The sequence below is a fragment of the Rhinatrema bivittatum genome, chromosome 6 (genome assembly GCF_901001135.1).
Source record: "Rhinatrema bivittatum chromosome 6, aRhiBiv1.1, whole genome shotgun sequence".
In the NCBI taxonomy this organism is placed as follows: domain Eukaryota; kingdom Metazoa; phylum Chordata; class Amphibia; order Gymnophiona; family Rhinatrematidae; genus Rhinatrema; species Rhinatrema bivittatum.
This window is the reverse complement of record NC_042620.1, coordinates 31248406-31264413: the sequence shown is the minus strand read 5'-3', so window position 1 is coordinate 31264413 and position 16008 is coordinate 31248406. Positions and strand designations below refer to the sequence as shown.

Below are 16008 nucleotides of genomic sequence, written 5' to 3'. Positions count from 1 at the left end.
CTTACAAGGAGGATCTAATTTAAAATCAGATAACAGAAGGACTAGGAGGGCACTCCATGAAGTTAGCAAGTAGCACATTTAAGACCAATCGGAGAAAGTTCTTTTTTCAATCAACGCATGATTAGGCTCTGGAATTTGTTGCCGGAGGATGTGGTTAGTGCAGTTAGTATAGCTGGGATTGAAAAAGGTTTGGATAAGTTCTTGGAGGAGTAGTCCATTAACTGCTCGTAATCAAGTTTACTTAGGGAATAGCCACTGCTATTAATTGCATCAGTAGCATGTGATCTTCTTAGTGTTTGGGTAATTGCCAGGTTCTTGTGGCCTGGTTTGGCCTCTGTTGGAAACAGGATGCTGGGCTTGATGGACCCTTGGTCTGACCCAGCATGGCAATTTCTTATGTTTTTATGACAAAAGTCTTTGATGCAATCAACCGCAATGATATATGGGAAATCCTCCATAAACCTGGCTGCCCAGAAAAGTCTGTTTCCATCATCAGATCTTTCCATGAAGGGATAAACTTTTAATAATTATGGGTGTATAACTGTGATGTGCAGTGATCACAAAATAGGATTTTGTGGAATATAAAAGTCATAAATAAAACTCGCAGTACTTCAGATGGTTAATACAAATCTCTAACCTCTGGCTTTCAAATGCCTTATTCCTATCCAAAAAGAAGCATTTAACATTTTGAGTTTAAATTTAGGGTTTTAGGTAGTCAACTGAAATCCAGAACCTTCAGTGTTGCAGGCTCAATGCATGGATGAGACAATGGTACAGAGAGGAGGGTTTTAGATTTGAGGAAACTGGGGAACATCCTAGGGAACATGGAGCCTTGTCCTTATGGGATGGGCTCTGCATTAACCAGGGTGGATCCTGACTGCTGACTCTAATATCTAAAAAGGAGCTAGAGCAGCTTTTAAGTTGGACCATGGAAGAAAACAGATGGCCGCTGAGAAGCACCAGGGTCAAAGGGAGGTATCGGCCAAGGATACTGGCAAAATAGGGAAGTCAGAATATCCCAAAAGAGAGGCTGTGGTTAAGGGTGAAGCAGCCCAGATGAATTCAAATAAAGAGCACACAGATGTGAATGACTTTAAACTATCTATATCATCCGCTAACTAGCAGGTTGTGAAGACAAATACAATTAGAAATACATTTTATAGTGTTTTTTTAATTTGTATGTACGTGAAAGCCATAGAAATCTGAAATGTGAGATTAGCAAGTTAGAATAGATGGCTTTATATGAGGAAACAGACATAATAGACATCTCTGAGATGTGATACTAGGGAATAAATTATATACTGACTGGTGGAGGAGAAGCATTATATGTAGAAGATGGAATGGAGTCAAACTGAATAAAAGTCCTGCAGGAAACAAAATTTATTTTCTTATTACAATTTGATAGCCTCCAATCCCTTGCAACATCAAAACGAGCTACAATCAAAGCAATAAATCATAAATACGTTACACTAATACATTTTCAACAAGTCTCTAAGATGGTTCTTCGAGTCTAAGCTAAATTATTGACTGAAGGTGCTTCATATGGACACAGAGGTTTAGCGTATCGCACATGCCCAGTAGGGAATGCTTAAAGCATTGAAGCTCTGAAGTCATACTTTTGTGTGGGCTTCATTGCATGATGTCACCCATATAAGAGGTCTGAAATCTTGATATCCTCAGAGAACACCTATTATAGGTAAGCAACTCTGCTTTCTAGCATGTTCTGATGACACAATGACCCAGCAGTAATAGGATACTTGAAAACTCCCATTAGTATTGTGTTGCCAAATTTATTCACCTTTTTAATTTCTGCTAGCATTTATCAAACTATTTCTTCATCTTGGCAGGTGGACAGTAGTATACATCCTGCTTTACTTTTACCCATCACATGGAATTTGTCCATAAGGATTCCACATGCATGCTTCAGGGTCAGCACTAGCTACCAGTCCAGTTTAGATGAATTTAAGGGTGGGTGAGTTTTTGTTGGTTTTTTTTTTTTTTTTTTAGAAGGCTGGCATCCTACTTTCGTCAAAGAACACTTGTCACAGGTAAGCAACTCTGCTCCCCCCCCTCCGCCCCCCCGAGTACAAGAAAAATGGAAGTCCTCACACAAGTGAAATCCCTAGCTACAGACTGCCCAGTACAAACAAAAGGAGAAACAAAATAGTACCAACAGGCAGAAACTTTTTATGGTGGCAACTGGCCATTTTTGCATTTTCTGAGTTTTGTAGAGGGGCAGCCTGGAACCAAAATAGGCCCTAGGAGTGAGGGTGGGTGAATGGAGTTGGGTTCTACTCATCAAAAACATATTTCAGGCTAGACTGGCCAAATCTACTGTTATCTCAGGAGTCCCTAACTAAGCAATAGTGCGATGTGAAAGTGTGGCAAGGACTCCACGTCACAGCCTTGCAGATCTCCTCCATGGAGGCTGATGGTAGGTGAGCTGCTGATGCTGCCATCTCTCAGACACTATGAGACTTGACAGGAGCACTAGATTCAGGCCTGCCTGAGTATAACATAAGGAGATGCAATCTGCTAGCCAATTAGAAAGGGTGCGCTTGGCAAATGCAATTTCAGGTTCGTCATTGCCAAAGGAAACAAAAAGCTGAGTGAACTTCCGAAGGTTTTCAGTCCAGGGGGCCTAGACTCTCTTGCAGTCCAAACTGTGCAGCACTTGTTTACCTTTATGGACATGTGGCCAGGAAAAGAATGCTTTAAGGACAATTGACTTGTTACGGTGGAAGTCTGATACAACCTTAAGCAGGAACTTAGGATGTGTGCACAGAACCATCCCACAGTGAAAAAACTTGGTATAAGGTGGTTAAGTCGCGGCTAGAGCCTAGAGCTCATGGATTCTGTATGCCAAAGTGACAACCACCAAAATCATGACCTTCCAGATCAGATACTTCAGCTCACTCGAGTCTATTTCTTCAAAATGAGCTTTCATCAACTGAGTCAATACCATATTGAAGTCCCAAAACACAGAGCAAAGCTTGATGGGAGGTTTCAAATAAAGTAAGCCTCACATGAAAACGGAGAAGTGAGACTGTACAGTGAAGGGTTTACCTTCTACATGGTGGTGGTAAGCACCAATTGCACTGAGATGAACTCCAAATTGGACTTAAGACCTGACTTGGAAAGATGTAGAAGGTAACCAGTTTTTGTGTGGAGCCGGAGAAAGGATCTAGGGCCTTTTCCTCACACCAAAATACAAATCTCCTCCACTTTAAAACCAATGATTTTCTTGTCAAATCTTTCCTGGAAACTAGAAGAATACAAGATACATCCTCAGGAAGATGGGAGATTTCAAATGATGCAAGCCCCAGAGCTACTCTCTCAATATCCAAGCTGTGAGGGCCATGGACCCAGTGTCGGAATGGTGCAATAACACCAATTCATAAGAGCTGCCAAGATGGACCCACTCCCAGCACTGCACATTAACAGAGCCAGATAGCAATGCTTCTTTGCCTTTACCAGATGCACATTACTGGACCTCCATAATGCTGGTACTGAAGAGTCTAAACTATTTTCTCTCTTTGGGTGGGAGAAGTCAAGCAGTGGCCTGCCTGGTGCTCGATGTTGAGGAAGGCTGATGTCTCCCCAATTGTCGATGAACTGCCAACATTCGGTGCAGCTCCTGGCTCCCTTTATGTCTATGCTGATACAGATGGGTTAAACTTACAATAACCAAAGTGCTTTTATCATGAGGTCAAGCTGGAAAGGACTCTCTCTAGGGATCATAGTCGTATAAAGGGGACATCCCCAAATGTTGTGGTTGTCCCCCCAGGAAAAGGGCACATCTATCATTTATTTATTTTATTTAAACATGTTTTGTATACCGTCATTCGGTTTCGCCATCAGAACGGTTTACAGTAATATTAGGTAAACAAAGTTACATCAGGGTTTCTACAGTGATTATATTAGGTGAAACAATTAGGTAAACATAGTTGCAGCAGGTTGTGTGTTAGTTATTACATATTTAAAAGTTTCTCGTGCGGCATAGAGTGGGTTTTATGGTTGCGGTGAGACTCCACGGGTGGACAAGATGGTATAAATGTTGGATGGTTTGCCCGGTTAGGATAGTTACAGCATGGTATTTCTGGTTCCAGGTATACTTTAGAGGTTATTTGTATATGATGAATAGGGCATTGTACATTTTCTTAGAGGTTTTTATGTTGCTCGAGAGATGTGGATTTTCTCTTGGTGCTGGATTGGGTGGGAGTCTGGTGGTGTTGATGGTTGAGTGCGTCTGAGTAGGCTCTGGTGAAAAGCCAGGTTTTCAACTCTTTTTTAAAAGTTTTCGTGTTTGGTTGAGTTCTTATTTTGGTTGGTAATGAGTACCATAGTGCGGGGCTGGCGATGGATATAGCTCTCCCACGGGTTGTGTTCAGATGAATGGTTCTTACATGAGGGATTTTGAGGCCTTTATTCGTTGAGCGAAGGTTCCGTCTTGGAGCATGGAGTTCGATGTATTTGCTCAGCCAGTAGTTTTCTGCCCTGTGATTATTTTATGGAGGATTGTTAGAACTTTGTAGTCTATTCTGTATTTTATTGGGAGCCAGTGTAAAGAGATGAGGGATGGAGTAATATGCTCGTGTTTCTTTGTTCCTATTAGAATTCTGGCGGCTGTGTTCTGTAGTATTTGGAGCGGACGGATGGTAGCAAGTAGTAGGCCAAGGAGTAGGGCATTGCAGTAGTCTAGGTTGGAAAATATGAGTAGTTGCAGGACTGTTCTGAAATCATCCTGTGCAAGGAAAGGTTTAAGACGTCTGAGTGTAAGTAATTTGTGATATCCTTCTTTAATTGTATTTTTTATGTGGGTTTTGTATGATAATTCTTTGTCTATGGTGATTCCTAGGTTTCGAGCATGGTTAACAGGAGAGATTAGTGTTTTGGGGTTTTCTGTTTTGAGCAGTTGCATGGATGAGTCATTGACTTTTTTGTCTAGGATGATTAATTCAGTTTTCTCAATGTTTATTATGAGTTTTAGAGTGGATACACACTGTTTGATTTCTGAGAGATAGATAGTTATTCTCTCGTAAGTTTCTTCCAGCGTATTCTGTATTGGAACCAGTATTTGAATGTCGTCAGCGTATAGGAAATGAGTTAGACCTAGGTGATCCAGTGTGTGACAAATTCGTAGAAGATAGATGTTGAAAAGTGTTCCTGACAGGGCAGATCCTTGTGGGACTCCTGTATTTAGGTTTACTTTATTTGATAGGTTGTTGTTGAATATTACTTGGAAACTTCTTTGTGATAAATAGGATGTGAATCATTTTAGTATATTACCCGTTGTTCCTATTTCGGATAGTCTGTCGAGTAAGATAGAATGGTTGACTGTGTCGAAGGCGGCTGATAAATCCAGGAGGATTAATATGTAACTTATTCCTTTGTCAAATCCTTGAAAGACTGGTGTCATTTAGTGACAGGAGTAATGATTCCGTGCTTAAATTTTTCCTGAATCCAAATTGCGAGGGGGTGAACCATGTTGTTCATTTCAATGTAGTCAGAGAGCTGGGAGTGGACGATTTTTTCTATGATTTTTGCGATGAAAGGTAAGTTTGATATCGGTCTGTAGTTTTTAATGTTCTCCGGGTCTAGGTTGTTCTTTTTTATTAATAGTTTAATGAAAAGGGAAGGGCCATGTAAGATCCCCGATCGGGAGACCCACCCCCCCTGATGTCACTGATGACAGCGCTGGACCGTTAAACAGCGCCGGAACACTGGGCGCCCACGCTCAGGGAGGCCACCCATCACCATCATCGGGCACCCTGCAGCACCCACAGCCATGAGAATAAAAGAAAAACAAAGTAAGAATTCACCTGGAACTGAAAAGGGAAGGGCCATGTAAGATCCCCAATCGGGAGACCCGCCCCTCTTGACATCACTGATGACAACGCTGGACCATTAAACGGCGCCGGAACACCAGGTGTTGCGTGCCGTGGTTGCGCGCCAAAGGGGCACCCTCCTTTGTGCACCCCTTCGTGCAATCCATAGTGCTAGTTCTAGTTAATATCTTTGTAATCGGAGGTCTCTCATATGTGTGTTTAATATGCATCCTGTTATACTTTTTGCTTAACTGTTAAATGTATTGCAAGTTGAACCTTGTAAACCATTATGATGGCTTTACCGAATGATGGTATATAAAACTCAACAAATAAATAAATAAATTGTTGATTTTAAGCAGTCAGGGTATTTCTCTTCGGTGAGGGAGAGGTTAACTATGTCCGTTATTGTTTTAGTTATTGGGTTGTCGATCAGTTTAATAGTTTGTATGGGGATGCTATCGATAGGATGGTTGGCTGGATTCATTTTTTTGATTATTTTTTGGATTTCCAGTGAGGAGGCAGAGTCAAAGTTATGTCAAGTTGTTGTTATTTTTAGAGACGATACTGGAGTTTGGGTGTGTGTGATGGTGCTGTTGTTGGAGTTGTTTATTTTTTTTTTTTATTTTGTCAGTGAAGTATTCTGCAAAATCGTTGCTGTTGCTTGTGCTGGAAGGTATTCTTATTTTTTGGTGATTTGGTGAGGTTTTGTATGACGATGAAAAGCATTCTGGGGTTCTGTTGATATTTATTTATTTTGGTCGAGTAAAAGTCTTTCTTTGCAATATGGAATCGTTTTTTGTAATTAGCTAATTGGGATCGGTATGCATTGAGTAATGGGGCAGTTTTGTTCTTGTGCCAGAATCTCTCCTTTTTCCTGAGTTCCTGTTTGGCTGATCTTATGCTGTCGTTGTACCATTGATTGTGGTGTTTTGGATTTTTTATTGATTTTAAGATGGTTGGGTTTATTTTATCAGCTACGGCTTTGGTAATGTTGAGCCATGAGGTTGTGGCTGTTTCTGCGTTTGTTAAGTCAATGTTCTTGAGTTCTTCTTGGACATTTTGTTGCAGTGTTTCGCTATCAAAGGGAGGGCGGTATGAGATGGTTCTTATGTTGTTTTCAATTCTGGTGGGTATACTGTTGTAGGTCAGGTTGGATTGGATAAGGGAATGGTCTGACCAGGGGATTTCTGTTATTTCTGTTTGGTGTGAGTTCCAGGTGTCCATGTTGATAAAAACTAGGTCGAGGGTGTGTCCTGCTTTGTGAGTTGGTCCGTTGACTATTTATTTTACTCCCATTGTTGCTAGTGCACCCGTGATTGTTTTGCATGTGGATGAGAGGGGGCGTGTGTCCATATGTAAGTTAAAATCGCCCAGGATGATGATTGGCTTTATTGAGTGTTAGGTTGGCGATCATGAATTCTATGACTGGGGAGCAGGTTCATTCTAAGGCTCCTGTATACTAGACAGATTTGTAACTTTGAGGAGTCGAAAAGTGCTATTTCGAAAGGGGAGCATATCTTAGTTGTGAAAAGTTTCATCTGCATGCTTTTTTTTGATGATTGGCATGAGACCTTCGCCTTTTTTCTTTGGTCTGGGGATTGAGAATGTTTTGTATGTTGGGTCTTCTACTTGGTTGATTAAGATGTTGTCAGAGTCTTTTATCCAGGTTTCAGTGATTGCTATGAAATCTGGTTTGGTATCAGTGAGTAAGTCTGTGAGAACCATGGGCAACCATGATAGATATGATCCTTTCATTCAGGGTGCACTTTTTGAAGCTGCTGGCTTTCTTCTCCTTCTGGAGCACTAAACAAAAAAATTAACACAGTGAAATCAAATGACTCAGTGTCTGGAAAATTGCATTCGATGCTTCCTTGAAGCACTGACCAGTTGTCAGAGAACCAGCAGTCAGGGCCACAGGTATGCATGCGCCCCTGTGCCACAATGCGACCAACATAGCAACGTGGGCCACAGCCAGCCCCAGAGTTGGCAGGTAAGCATATCCAGACACGGGCTAGGTGATGAAAGGATCCACACAAGACAGGAACCAAGACTTCAGCAGCAGCACCAAGCTGGAACTGAAGTCTGAACCAGAGCCAAGCTGGAGGTGCAGAACCAGGATCAAGGCTGAAGACCATAGCAGACTGAAAACAGAGGTTCAGGCAAAAACGAGGAACCAGAGGAAGACTGAAGATAAGCTCCAGGCAATGACGAGGAACCAGGCAATGGCTGAAGACAAGGATCCAAGCGAGGACAAGGAATCAGGCAAAGACTGAAGACAGGGATCCAGACAAGGACAAGGAGTCAGGCGAAGACAGAAGACAAGGACCAGGTAGACACTGAAGACCGCAGGCTGGAATAAGCTCTCTGAAGACCAGGAACAAGGAACTCAGGCACTCAGAACGAGACTCTAAAACCAAGAGGACTCCAAAGACTTAATCCAGCGAAGATGGACCCAGGACAGACAAGACCACAGAAGACCATGTCAAGAGACCCTGCAAAGGCAACCAGGAAGTGACTGAGGAGCCCTTTTATAGGGCTGCAGGCTAGACGTCATTAAGAGGGGGCCGCGGGGCTTTTCCTTCCGCAGCCCTTTAAATAAGAATAGGCGCACACTTGCACCTAGAGGAATGCTGGCAGAGCAGGGACGTCGGGTGCAGAAGCAGCACATCAGCGGCAACCAGGCCGTGAAGACGACGGCAGTAGAAGTGGCCCCTGCCGCACAGAAAGTAGCAGAGTCGCTGGCAACTCAGCACTGCAAAGCAAGGCAGCATGGCACCTCACTACATCAACAAGCGGTCTGTGATACATTACAGGAGGACCTTGCAAGACTGGAAGATTAGCAAGTTTAAGTGCTAACCGAAGATAAGGAAGAGGAAATGAAGACCTTGCTGTTTGTTTAAGGACATAAGAACATGCCATACTGGGTCAGACCAAGGGTCCATCAAGCCCAGCATCCTGTTTCCAACAGTGGCCACATGATTTATAAAATACTGTGCAGTTCTGTCCCAAAAGTATAGAACACACACATTTTCACTTCATATTTTATGAAAATACAATTATTATATGCATAAAATATATGCAGTAACAACTGACGTATATAACCCAGAAATAATCGCAGAGGAAGGCATTTTATAAAGTACTGACGTACTCCAATTCTGAAAATACTTTTGTGCTACCTGGAATCAGCAGTTTGCCAATATCTCCGACCAGTTCACCTAGACCCTCCGCCAGTTCAACCATACCTTCCATCAAAAACTCCAGACAAAAGACAAGTGCTATTTGAATTATAAGGTGTACAAGTGTACGGACAAATGCAGTAATGTAAGCACGTATACCACTTACAAACTAATTTGTACACGTCCTACTGAACAGCACCCCAGAGCACACTAAAACCTCCCCCTTTTTCTCTTCACACTGGCATGCTATGCTGAATGTTCTCTCAGTGTTTATAAAAATAGCATATACACATGTGCATACTAACTTTACACACACTGCCCTTTAAAATTTCCTCTTTAGAAACGATTTTTTTTTTTAAACTTGACAGAAGTGACTGTACATTTCCTGCAACAGAAATGCTCTTCTAATCTAGCTGCATGGCATCTTTCAATCTGAAGCTTCATATCAAAGATATTTTTTGCCTTTTCTGAAAAACGGCTCTATGCATTTTCCCCATTATATATTTAGGGGCCGATTTTAAAAGTTATGGGGTAGATTTTATAAATTTACACGCGCGCGTACTTTTGTTCGCGCACCAGACGCGAAGAAAAGTACGCTGGATTTTATAAGAAACGCGCGTAGCCACGGGTATCTTATAAAATCCGGGGTCGGCGCATGCAAGGGGGTGCACATTTGTGCAACTTGCGCGCGCTGCCCGTTCCCTCCGAGGCCGCTCCGAAATCGGAGCAGCCTCGGAGGGAACTTTCTTTCTACCCCCCCCCCCCTCCCCGCACCTTCCCTTCCTTTCCCCTGCCTAACCCAGCCCCCCGGCCCTATCTAGACTCCCCCCCCTACCTTTATCGGAAAAGTTACTACTGCCTCCGGGCAGTAGTAACTTACGCGCGCCGGCGTGGCAGGCCCCGACACAGGCCGCTGTGTCGGGGCACTCGGCCACGCCCCCGGACCGCCCAACGCCCCCGGACATGCCCCCGATCCCAAACCGCGCCCCCTGGCCACGCCCCCGACCGCCCCTTTTTGCAAGCCCCGGGACTTACGCGCATCCTGGGGCTTGCGCGTGCCGCCGAGCTTATGCAAAATAGGCTCAGTGCGCGCAGGGGGGGTTTGGGGTAGGTTTTCGGGGGGTACGCGCGTATCTTACGCGCGTACCCCTTTGAAAATCTGCCCCTATGTGCGTGGCCTACATTTGTGCGCGCTACCCTGCTCGATTTTATAACATGCGTGCGCAGCCGCGCACATATTATAAAATCAAGGCGTTGGCGCGCGCAAGGGGGTGCACACTAGTGCAACTTGCATGTGCCGAGTCCTTGGGGAGACCAGCTGGCTTTCCTCGTTCCCTCCGAGGCCGCTCTGAAATCGGAGTGGCCTCGGAGGGAACTTTCCTTCTCCCCCCCACCTTCCCCGCCCTGTCCCACTCCCCAGCCCGAAAAAAAAAAACCCCGGCGTGTGATCTCCCAACCCAGCGGCCTTGCAGAGGCCTCTGGCCACGTCCCCGCCCCGCCCTTGGACCACCCATTTTTTCAAGCCCCGGGGCTTTATGCGCGCCGGGCCTTTTGAAAACAGGCCCGGCGCGCATAGGGCTTTTAAAATCTGCCCCTTAATTTCTCATAGTACAATTGAAAGTGTGTTTTCTTGCGAGACAGGTTTGCTGCTACGTACACACTACATTTTTTTACGTCTGCATTTAATAAATCAGACCTTCAAAGAAAGAATCCAAAGCGAGCGTGTGAAATCTTTTGGAAAGAGAAGCTGCCTGTGGCCAGTTTTTGGTTTCACTTCTTGTTGCTTCTTAAAAAAAAAAAAAGTAAAACTTTATAACATAGTAGGATAAATAAAGCAGGTACTGCCTTCCCTCACTCGCTGCCTTATTAGGGGCACTCAGTTTCACACAATCATGCTTAAATGCTGTCGCCACTGAGCACCACATTTTGATGGGTGCTTTCCCAAAACGTCTAAGGCTGTGCCTGCGGACGACCACCGTCTATGGATGGACAGCTGTCCTCCACTGGAAGAAAGGAAGGAGGGAGAAAAAAAAAAAGGGGGGAGGACTTTTTTTTTTTTGAGAGAAAAACAAAAAGGAAACAGACACTAATTCCCAAATTGCAATATTTTGGACTTTACAAATTAACAGCTGGTTGCACAAAACAATGAAGCTGCTTAAAAAGAGAGAGAGAGCGCTAACCACTTCTTTGGTACGTCACTGGACTGACATTCAAATGCATCAGCCTGTCACACTTGACAAGAATTATTAGCTAATTTTCCTAATTACAGCTTTCAGCAGATTTCAGTGGAGAAGAGTCACTGATTCAGCTCTACACAGAGACAACCGCTGAACGGGCCTGAGAAAGAGCCATTACCCATCCGACGACGAGACAAATCCTCCCGCCTCTCTTTCCTGCAAACCCCAGAGATCTGAGTTACGCAACGTCAGAACCGGAAAGACAATATTTGCAGACTATTAGAACTTTTCTTTCCATTTAGTCAGAAGCAAGGGAGAGGGTGTAAACTCTCCAAAAAGCTGCCATTTCTGCTACCTGCTGCAGACGAAGGGCAGCAGGCATTTGGCCGAGACGAAAACTAGGCTCTGTATTCAGCAAAATGATGAATCCGCCATCGAGACAGAAATTCGCATCATGGGACGGATTCAGCAAGTTTTGTTTGGTTCTTCGCGCTAAGTAAAGGGTAGGATCGGATCAGCATTTCCCCTCCCTACCTTCCCCCCTGCCAAGCACAAAACAAAGTGCAAAGATAGCACCACCTCGCCGAAGGAAGTCCAACCGTGATCGAATCCTGCAGCACGCGTTTGCTGCACGTAACCGATGCCATGACAAAAATCGGAAGTTTAGGACACTCACGGATCGTGCGCCCTGCAGACTATTTAAATGTTAAATTCAAAGACAAATATATCAGCAAGCCAGGCACTCTAAATTAAAATCAATAAAGCAAATGTATTGACGATGTTAGATGCTTGACCCTTGAAGGGTTAAGAGCCAAACAAACATCCGTGTTTGGGGTATGTAGCACTTTTAAGAACTTTTTTTGACCGATTTGGAATGCCCCGGCCTGCCACTGATATTTTTTCACTGGAACACCAGGCTCTCTAATTTTATGTCTCAGTTATAAAATCTGTCTGTAATAGTGCCGTCCGTGTCTACAGTGCTCCACAAATGCGCACCACATTGCTTTCAAAAAGCAATCAGGAAAGTTTAGACAAACGGTGACTAAATCTCTCATACAATAGCGTCTGTGATTTCAAAACCCCCACACCAGAGGAATCCTGGCTATTTGAGTCCGAGCACCGGACAACACGTTACACTGCCGGTTTATCATCGAACCACGTACACCTCGACTGCAGAAAAGTAGGACAACGCGGTCGCATTATTTTTTTTTGTCACAAATGAGAAAGCAAAAACTGACAAAATTCACACTTACAAGCATTAGTTCGATATTTTTTGGTTGGGCCTGGTAGTTTCCTCTTGCTCCTTTATATTTACCCAGCTCAAATCGAAACCAGGGCTGAGATCTGGCACCGTGAGCCTTCGAGTTGCAACTCCCCGAGGTTTGGGGTTTTTTTTTTTAACACCTATATTCTATCCCCTTCCCAGGCACTTCAGTGACGGCGCCGGGGACTCCTCCTAGAACCCTGCAATCACAGGCCTGAATGTGGCCACCGGGTGTCACGCGGAGGACTAGGACTCCCTCCCCTGAGGAGCTGTAAGAGCTACATCCGAGGCATCCCCAGACCCGGGAGACTGACGTGGGAATCAAACTCAGGTCTCCTGAAAAGATGAAAATTGCATTTTTTTTGTTTTAAACAATTTAAATGGTATAGGTTAAAAAAAAAAATGAATTCTTCTGATTTCAATGCAGAATATTCTTACCTTGCAATAGCTATCCCGAATACGCAGCCTCCCACTATGGACCAAAATCCAATCCAACCTGCATCCACCTGCAGAGAGAAGCAGAAGCAAAACAAACAAACCTGTTAGCACGCTGAAGAGGTGGAATAATGTTTATGAGACATGCACCTCCAGTGCTCTTAACAACAATTTTTACAGAGCAAGACAATAGCTGTTCCCTGTCTCAAGTGGACCGCGGGGGTGACGCAGCAGTGCATTGCAGGACAATCGGATAGGCTTCAAAAGCTCGGTATGGGAAGAGAGTTTCTCCCCCCCTAAAAAAGCTGTGGCAGGCTGATTTTACATAAGGAGCTGCCGCCGAAGCTTCAGTACCCCTCAACCTGCTGTGTCTTTTCCATGCTTGATTTATGGCTATGAAGATATTCAGCAGCGCAGTCCTGCGAAGAGATTTTTTTTTTTTTTACTTGCATAACTGGGAGAGACGCTCCCACACTACAAATGTCTTGTCTGAAACAAAGACCGACAAAGTCAAAGATCTTTAGCTACAAAATCCCAGTGCTCTAAAAAAGACAAAAGCCGGGAGAAACTCCTGCATTGTTTCGGGGACCCGGGAAACCAAGGAAGAAAAAGGAAGTCTACGATTGCAGGATTTTTTTTTTGCCTCCGTCATTATGTTTGAGACGCAATGAACCCCTCCCCAGGGGACAGACACTCCAATTAGACAGCAAGGATGCAGGGTCATGAGTGCGAGCTATCTGGCTCATCGTCACAACCACAGCACAGCAGGAGCCAAGCACAGAACCGAGATGGCACAACCGCTACAGACCAACAAAAGTGAATGAGGGCAGATGAAGGCCAATTGATTGAGACTCTTCCTTCTTGATTTTCTACCACTTTAGGCAATGGAAATGTATATGCCAGCTCCCCTCCTCCACCACATCTATCACCCAATCTATCATGTCCCATTTACTACCCTTCCCTTCATTTCTTCTTACCTGCTTCCCGTCAGCCCTTTACCACTGTGCTCACTCAGCCCCGAGCAGGTCTAAATTCCAGCACGGTTTCGGGAGCTAACTACTGCAACCCACAAGGCTGTTTCAGGCATCAAACCACCCTCTCAGTATATATATATTTAGGTCAGTGCTGTATCTGAGACTACAAACAGCAGAATCAAAACAGACTACTCGAAAAGTGAAGTCAACAAGAGCAAAAATACAACAAACCATAGGGATTAAAAGCAAAACATATATATATATCTGATTGTGACTCTTCCTTCTTGATTTTCTACCACTTTAGGCTGACTTACCTGGCTGACTTCCACTGGTGTTAATATCAAATCTAGAACCCCCGACCATCCAGCAAAGACTCCTAGGGGAAGAGCATAGGCCACAGCGATCATCAGAAAACGCACGTTGCTGAAAAGACAGCGGAAACGTCATATAGCCAGCACTTAACTGAAATGAAAAAATCTCCTTTTTTGAAATGCTGTATAATAGACATGGGCTCTAAAAATCAATGCATAATTGGCCACACCATTAAAATTCTTCCACTCGTAATCTTACTGGCTGGTGCATCACTTAAAGAGTTCCTCCAGCTTTGCACATACGAAATCTTTAGATAAACCGCCGTAATCTGTTTTAGGACTTCCTTGCCATCTTTCTGCATTATTTAAAGAGCCTCAACACAACAGTCGAGTGTGTTGGGTATTTCTTTTCGCCCAATTACATTACTGGCGCAGTAGAGATGGGTTGTATTCTTTCATCGAGTCACATTATGCACGCTATTGACTTTTGTTAATTGTCTGATAATGGCAGAGAAGAGTAAGAGAGCTCCAATTTCATAAACCATTTTCACAGTGCAGTCAGAGAGAGAGTGTAAAAAAAAAAAATGTTCTAACAAATAAATTGAGCAAATCTGACCTATAAAAGCCACAGCAAAGGAAAAAAAAAAACCCCACTCACAAAATGCCAGGGAAATAAGCAGCCTGGAGAAGTAAGGAAACCTAGCCTAAATAGGAAGCGAGCGTATACATCCCTGAGCTTGCTTCTATACAGCAGAAAAGATTCACCTTCACCATTCTCTGAAGGTGAAGCCATTAAATCTGTGCGCACAGGCATCTTCAGCTGCGAAAATTAAACAAGTCGTCGCTCAAGTCCCAGAGTATTCACCTGGAGACAGCATTACTGTCACTGAAAGAAAAGCATTGCTAAACAGGCTCAAACGCTCAAAGCACGTCTCCTATTGTATTAAGGCATCGTTCAAAGGGGTGAACAAATGCATTTTTACACTTCATCCTCAGGACCTGCTTCTGAAGGAATGATTTCTTAAGTCCGCTGTTTTAAGGGCAAAAAAAAAAAAAAGTCTATAATCTATTTCACACACTTGTCCCTGCCTTTCTTTTGTATGGTATTTAGAAAAACTCACCCCACCAACCTCCTTTAAAAAAAACCCAAAAACAAAAAAACCCCACCAAATCAAAGCAGTGGGATCACATGATGAATACTGTTGAGAGGATGCACGGTAGCTGAGCTCTGGACATTGCTCAATTACTACTACTCCCCTCCAAAACGGAGCACAAAATCTAACAAAATTAGATTTAGACAAAAGCATACCTGACCATACTTTAGCTAATGTCCTTCCCTCAAAAAAAGAAACAATAAAAAGACAAGTCAGCACCAGCCGGCAATTCATTACAGACAAAAAAGCAAACAGAATGTTAGGAATTATTAGGAAGGGAAGGGTGAATAAAACGGAAAATGTCATAATGCCTCTGTATCGCTCCATGGTGAGACCACACCTTGAATACTGTGTACAATTCTGGTCGCCGCATATCAAAAAGGATATAGTTTCACTGGAGAAAGTGCAGAGAAGGGCAACAATAAATGATAAGGGGCATGGAACAGCTCCCCTATGAGGAAAGGCTAAGGAAGTTAGGGCTGTTCAGTTTGGAGAAGAGATGACTGAGAGGGGATATGTTAGAGGTCTACAAAATCATGAAAGGACTTGAACAAGTTAATGTAAATCACTTATTTACTCTCTCAGATAACAGAAGAACCAGGGGGCGCTCAATGAAGTTAGCAAGTAGCTCATTTAAAACAAATTGAAGAAAATTCTTTTTCACTCAGCGCATAGTTAAGCTCTGGAAT

General features: G+C 43.7%; 1 protein-coding gene across 3 annotated transcripts in view; it reads right to left on the bottom strand.

Annotated features, from left to right (window-relative positions):
* The window catches only part of SLC49A4 (solute carrier family 49 member 4), a 92586-nt gene that overhangs the window by 47408 nt on the left and 29170 nt on the right, over positions 1-16008 (bottom strand). For 2 of the 3 annotated variants that reach the window (XM_029605219.1, XM_029605217.1), the window contains exons 5-6: positions 14169-14277; positions 12884-12951 (exon numbers count right to left, since the gene is read on the bottom strand). In XM_029605219.1, the coding sequence (XP_029461079.1) occupies positions 12884-12951; positions 14169-14277 (177 nt within the window). The remainder of the gene's footprint in view (positions 1-12883; positions 12952-14168; positions 14278-16008) is intronic. The other variant, XM_029605218.1, reaches the window with a different exon arrangement.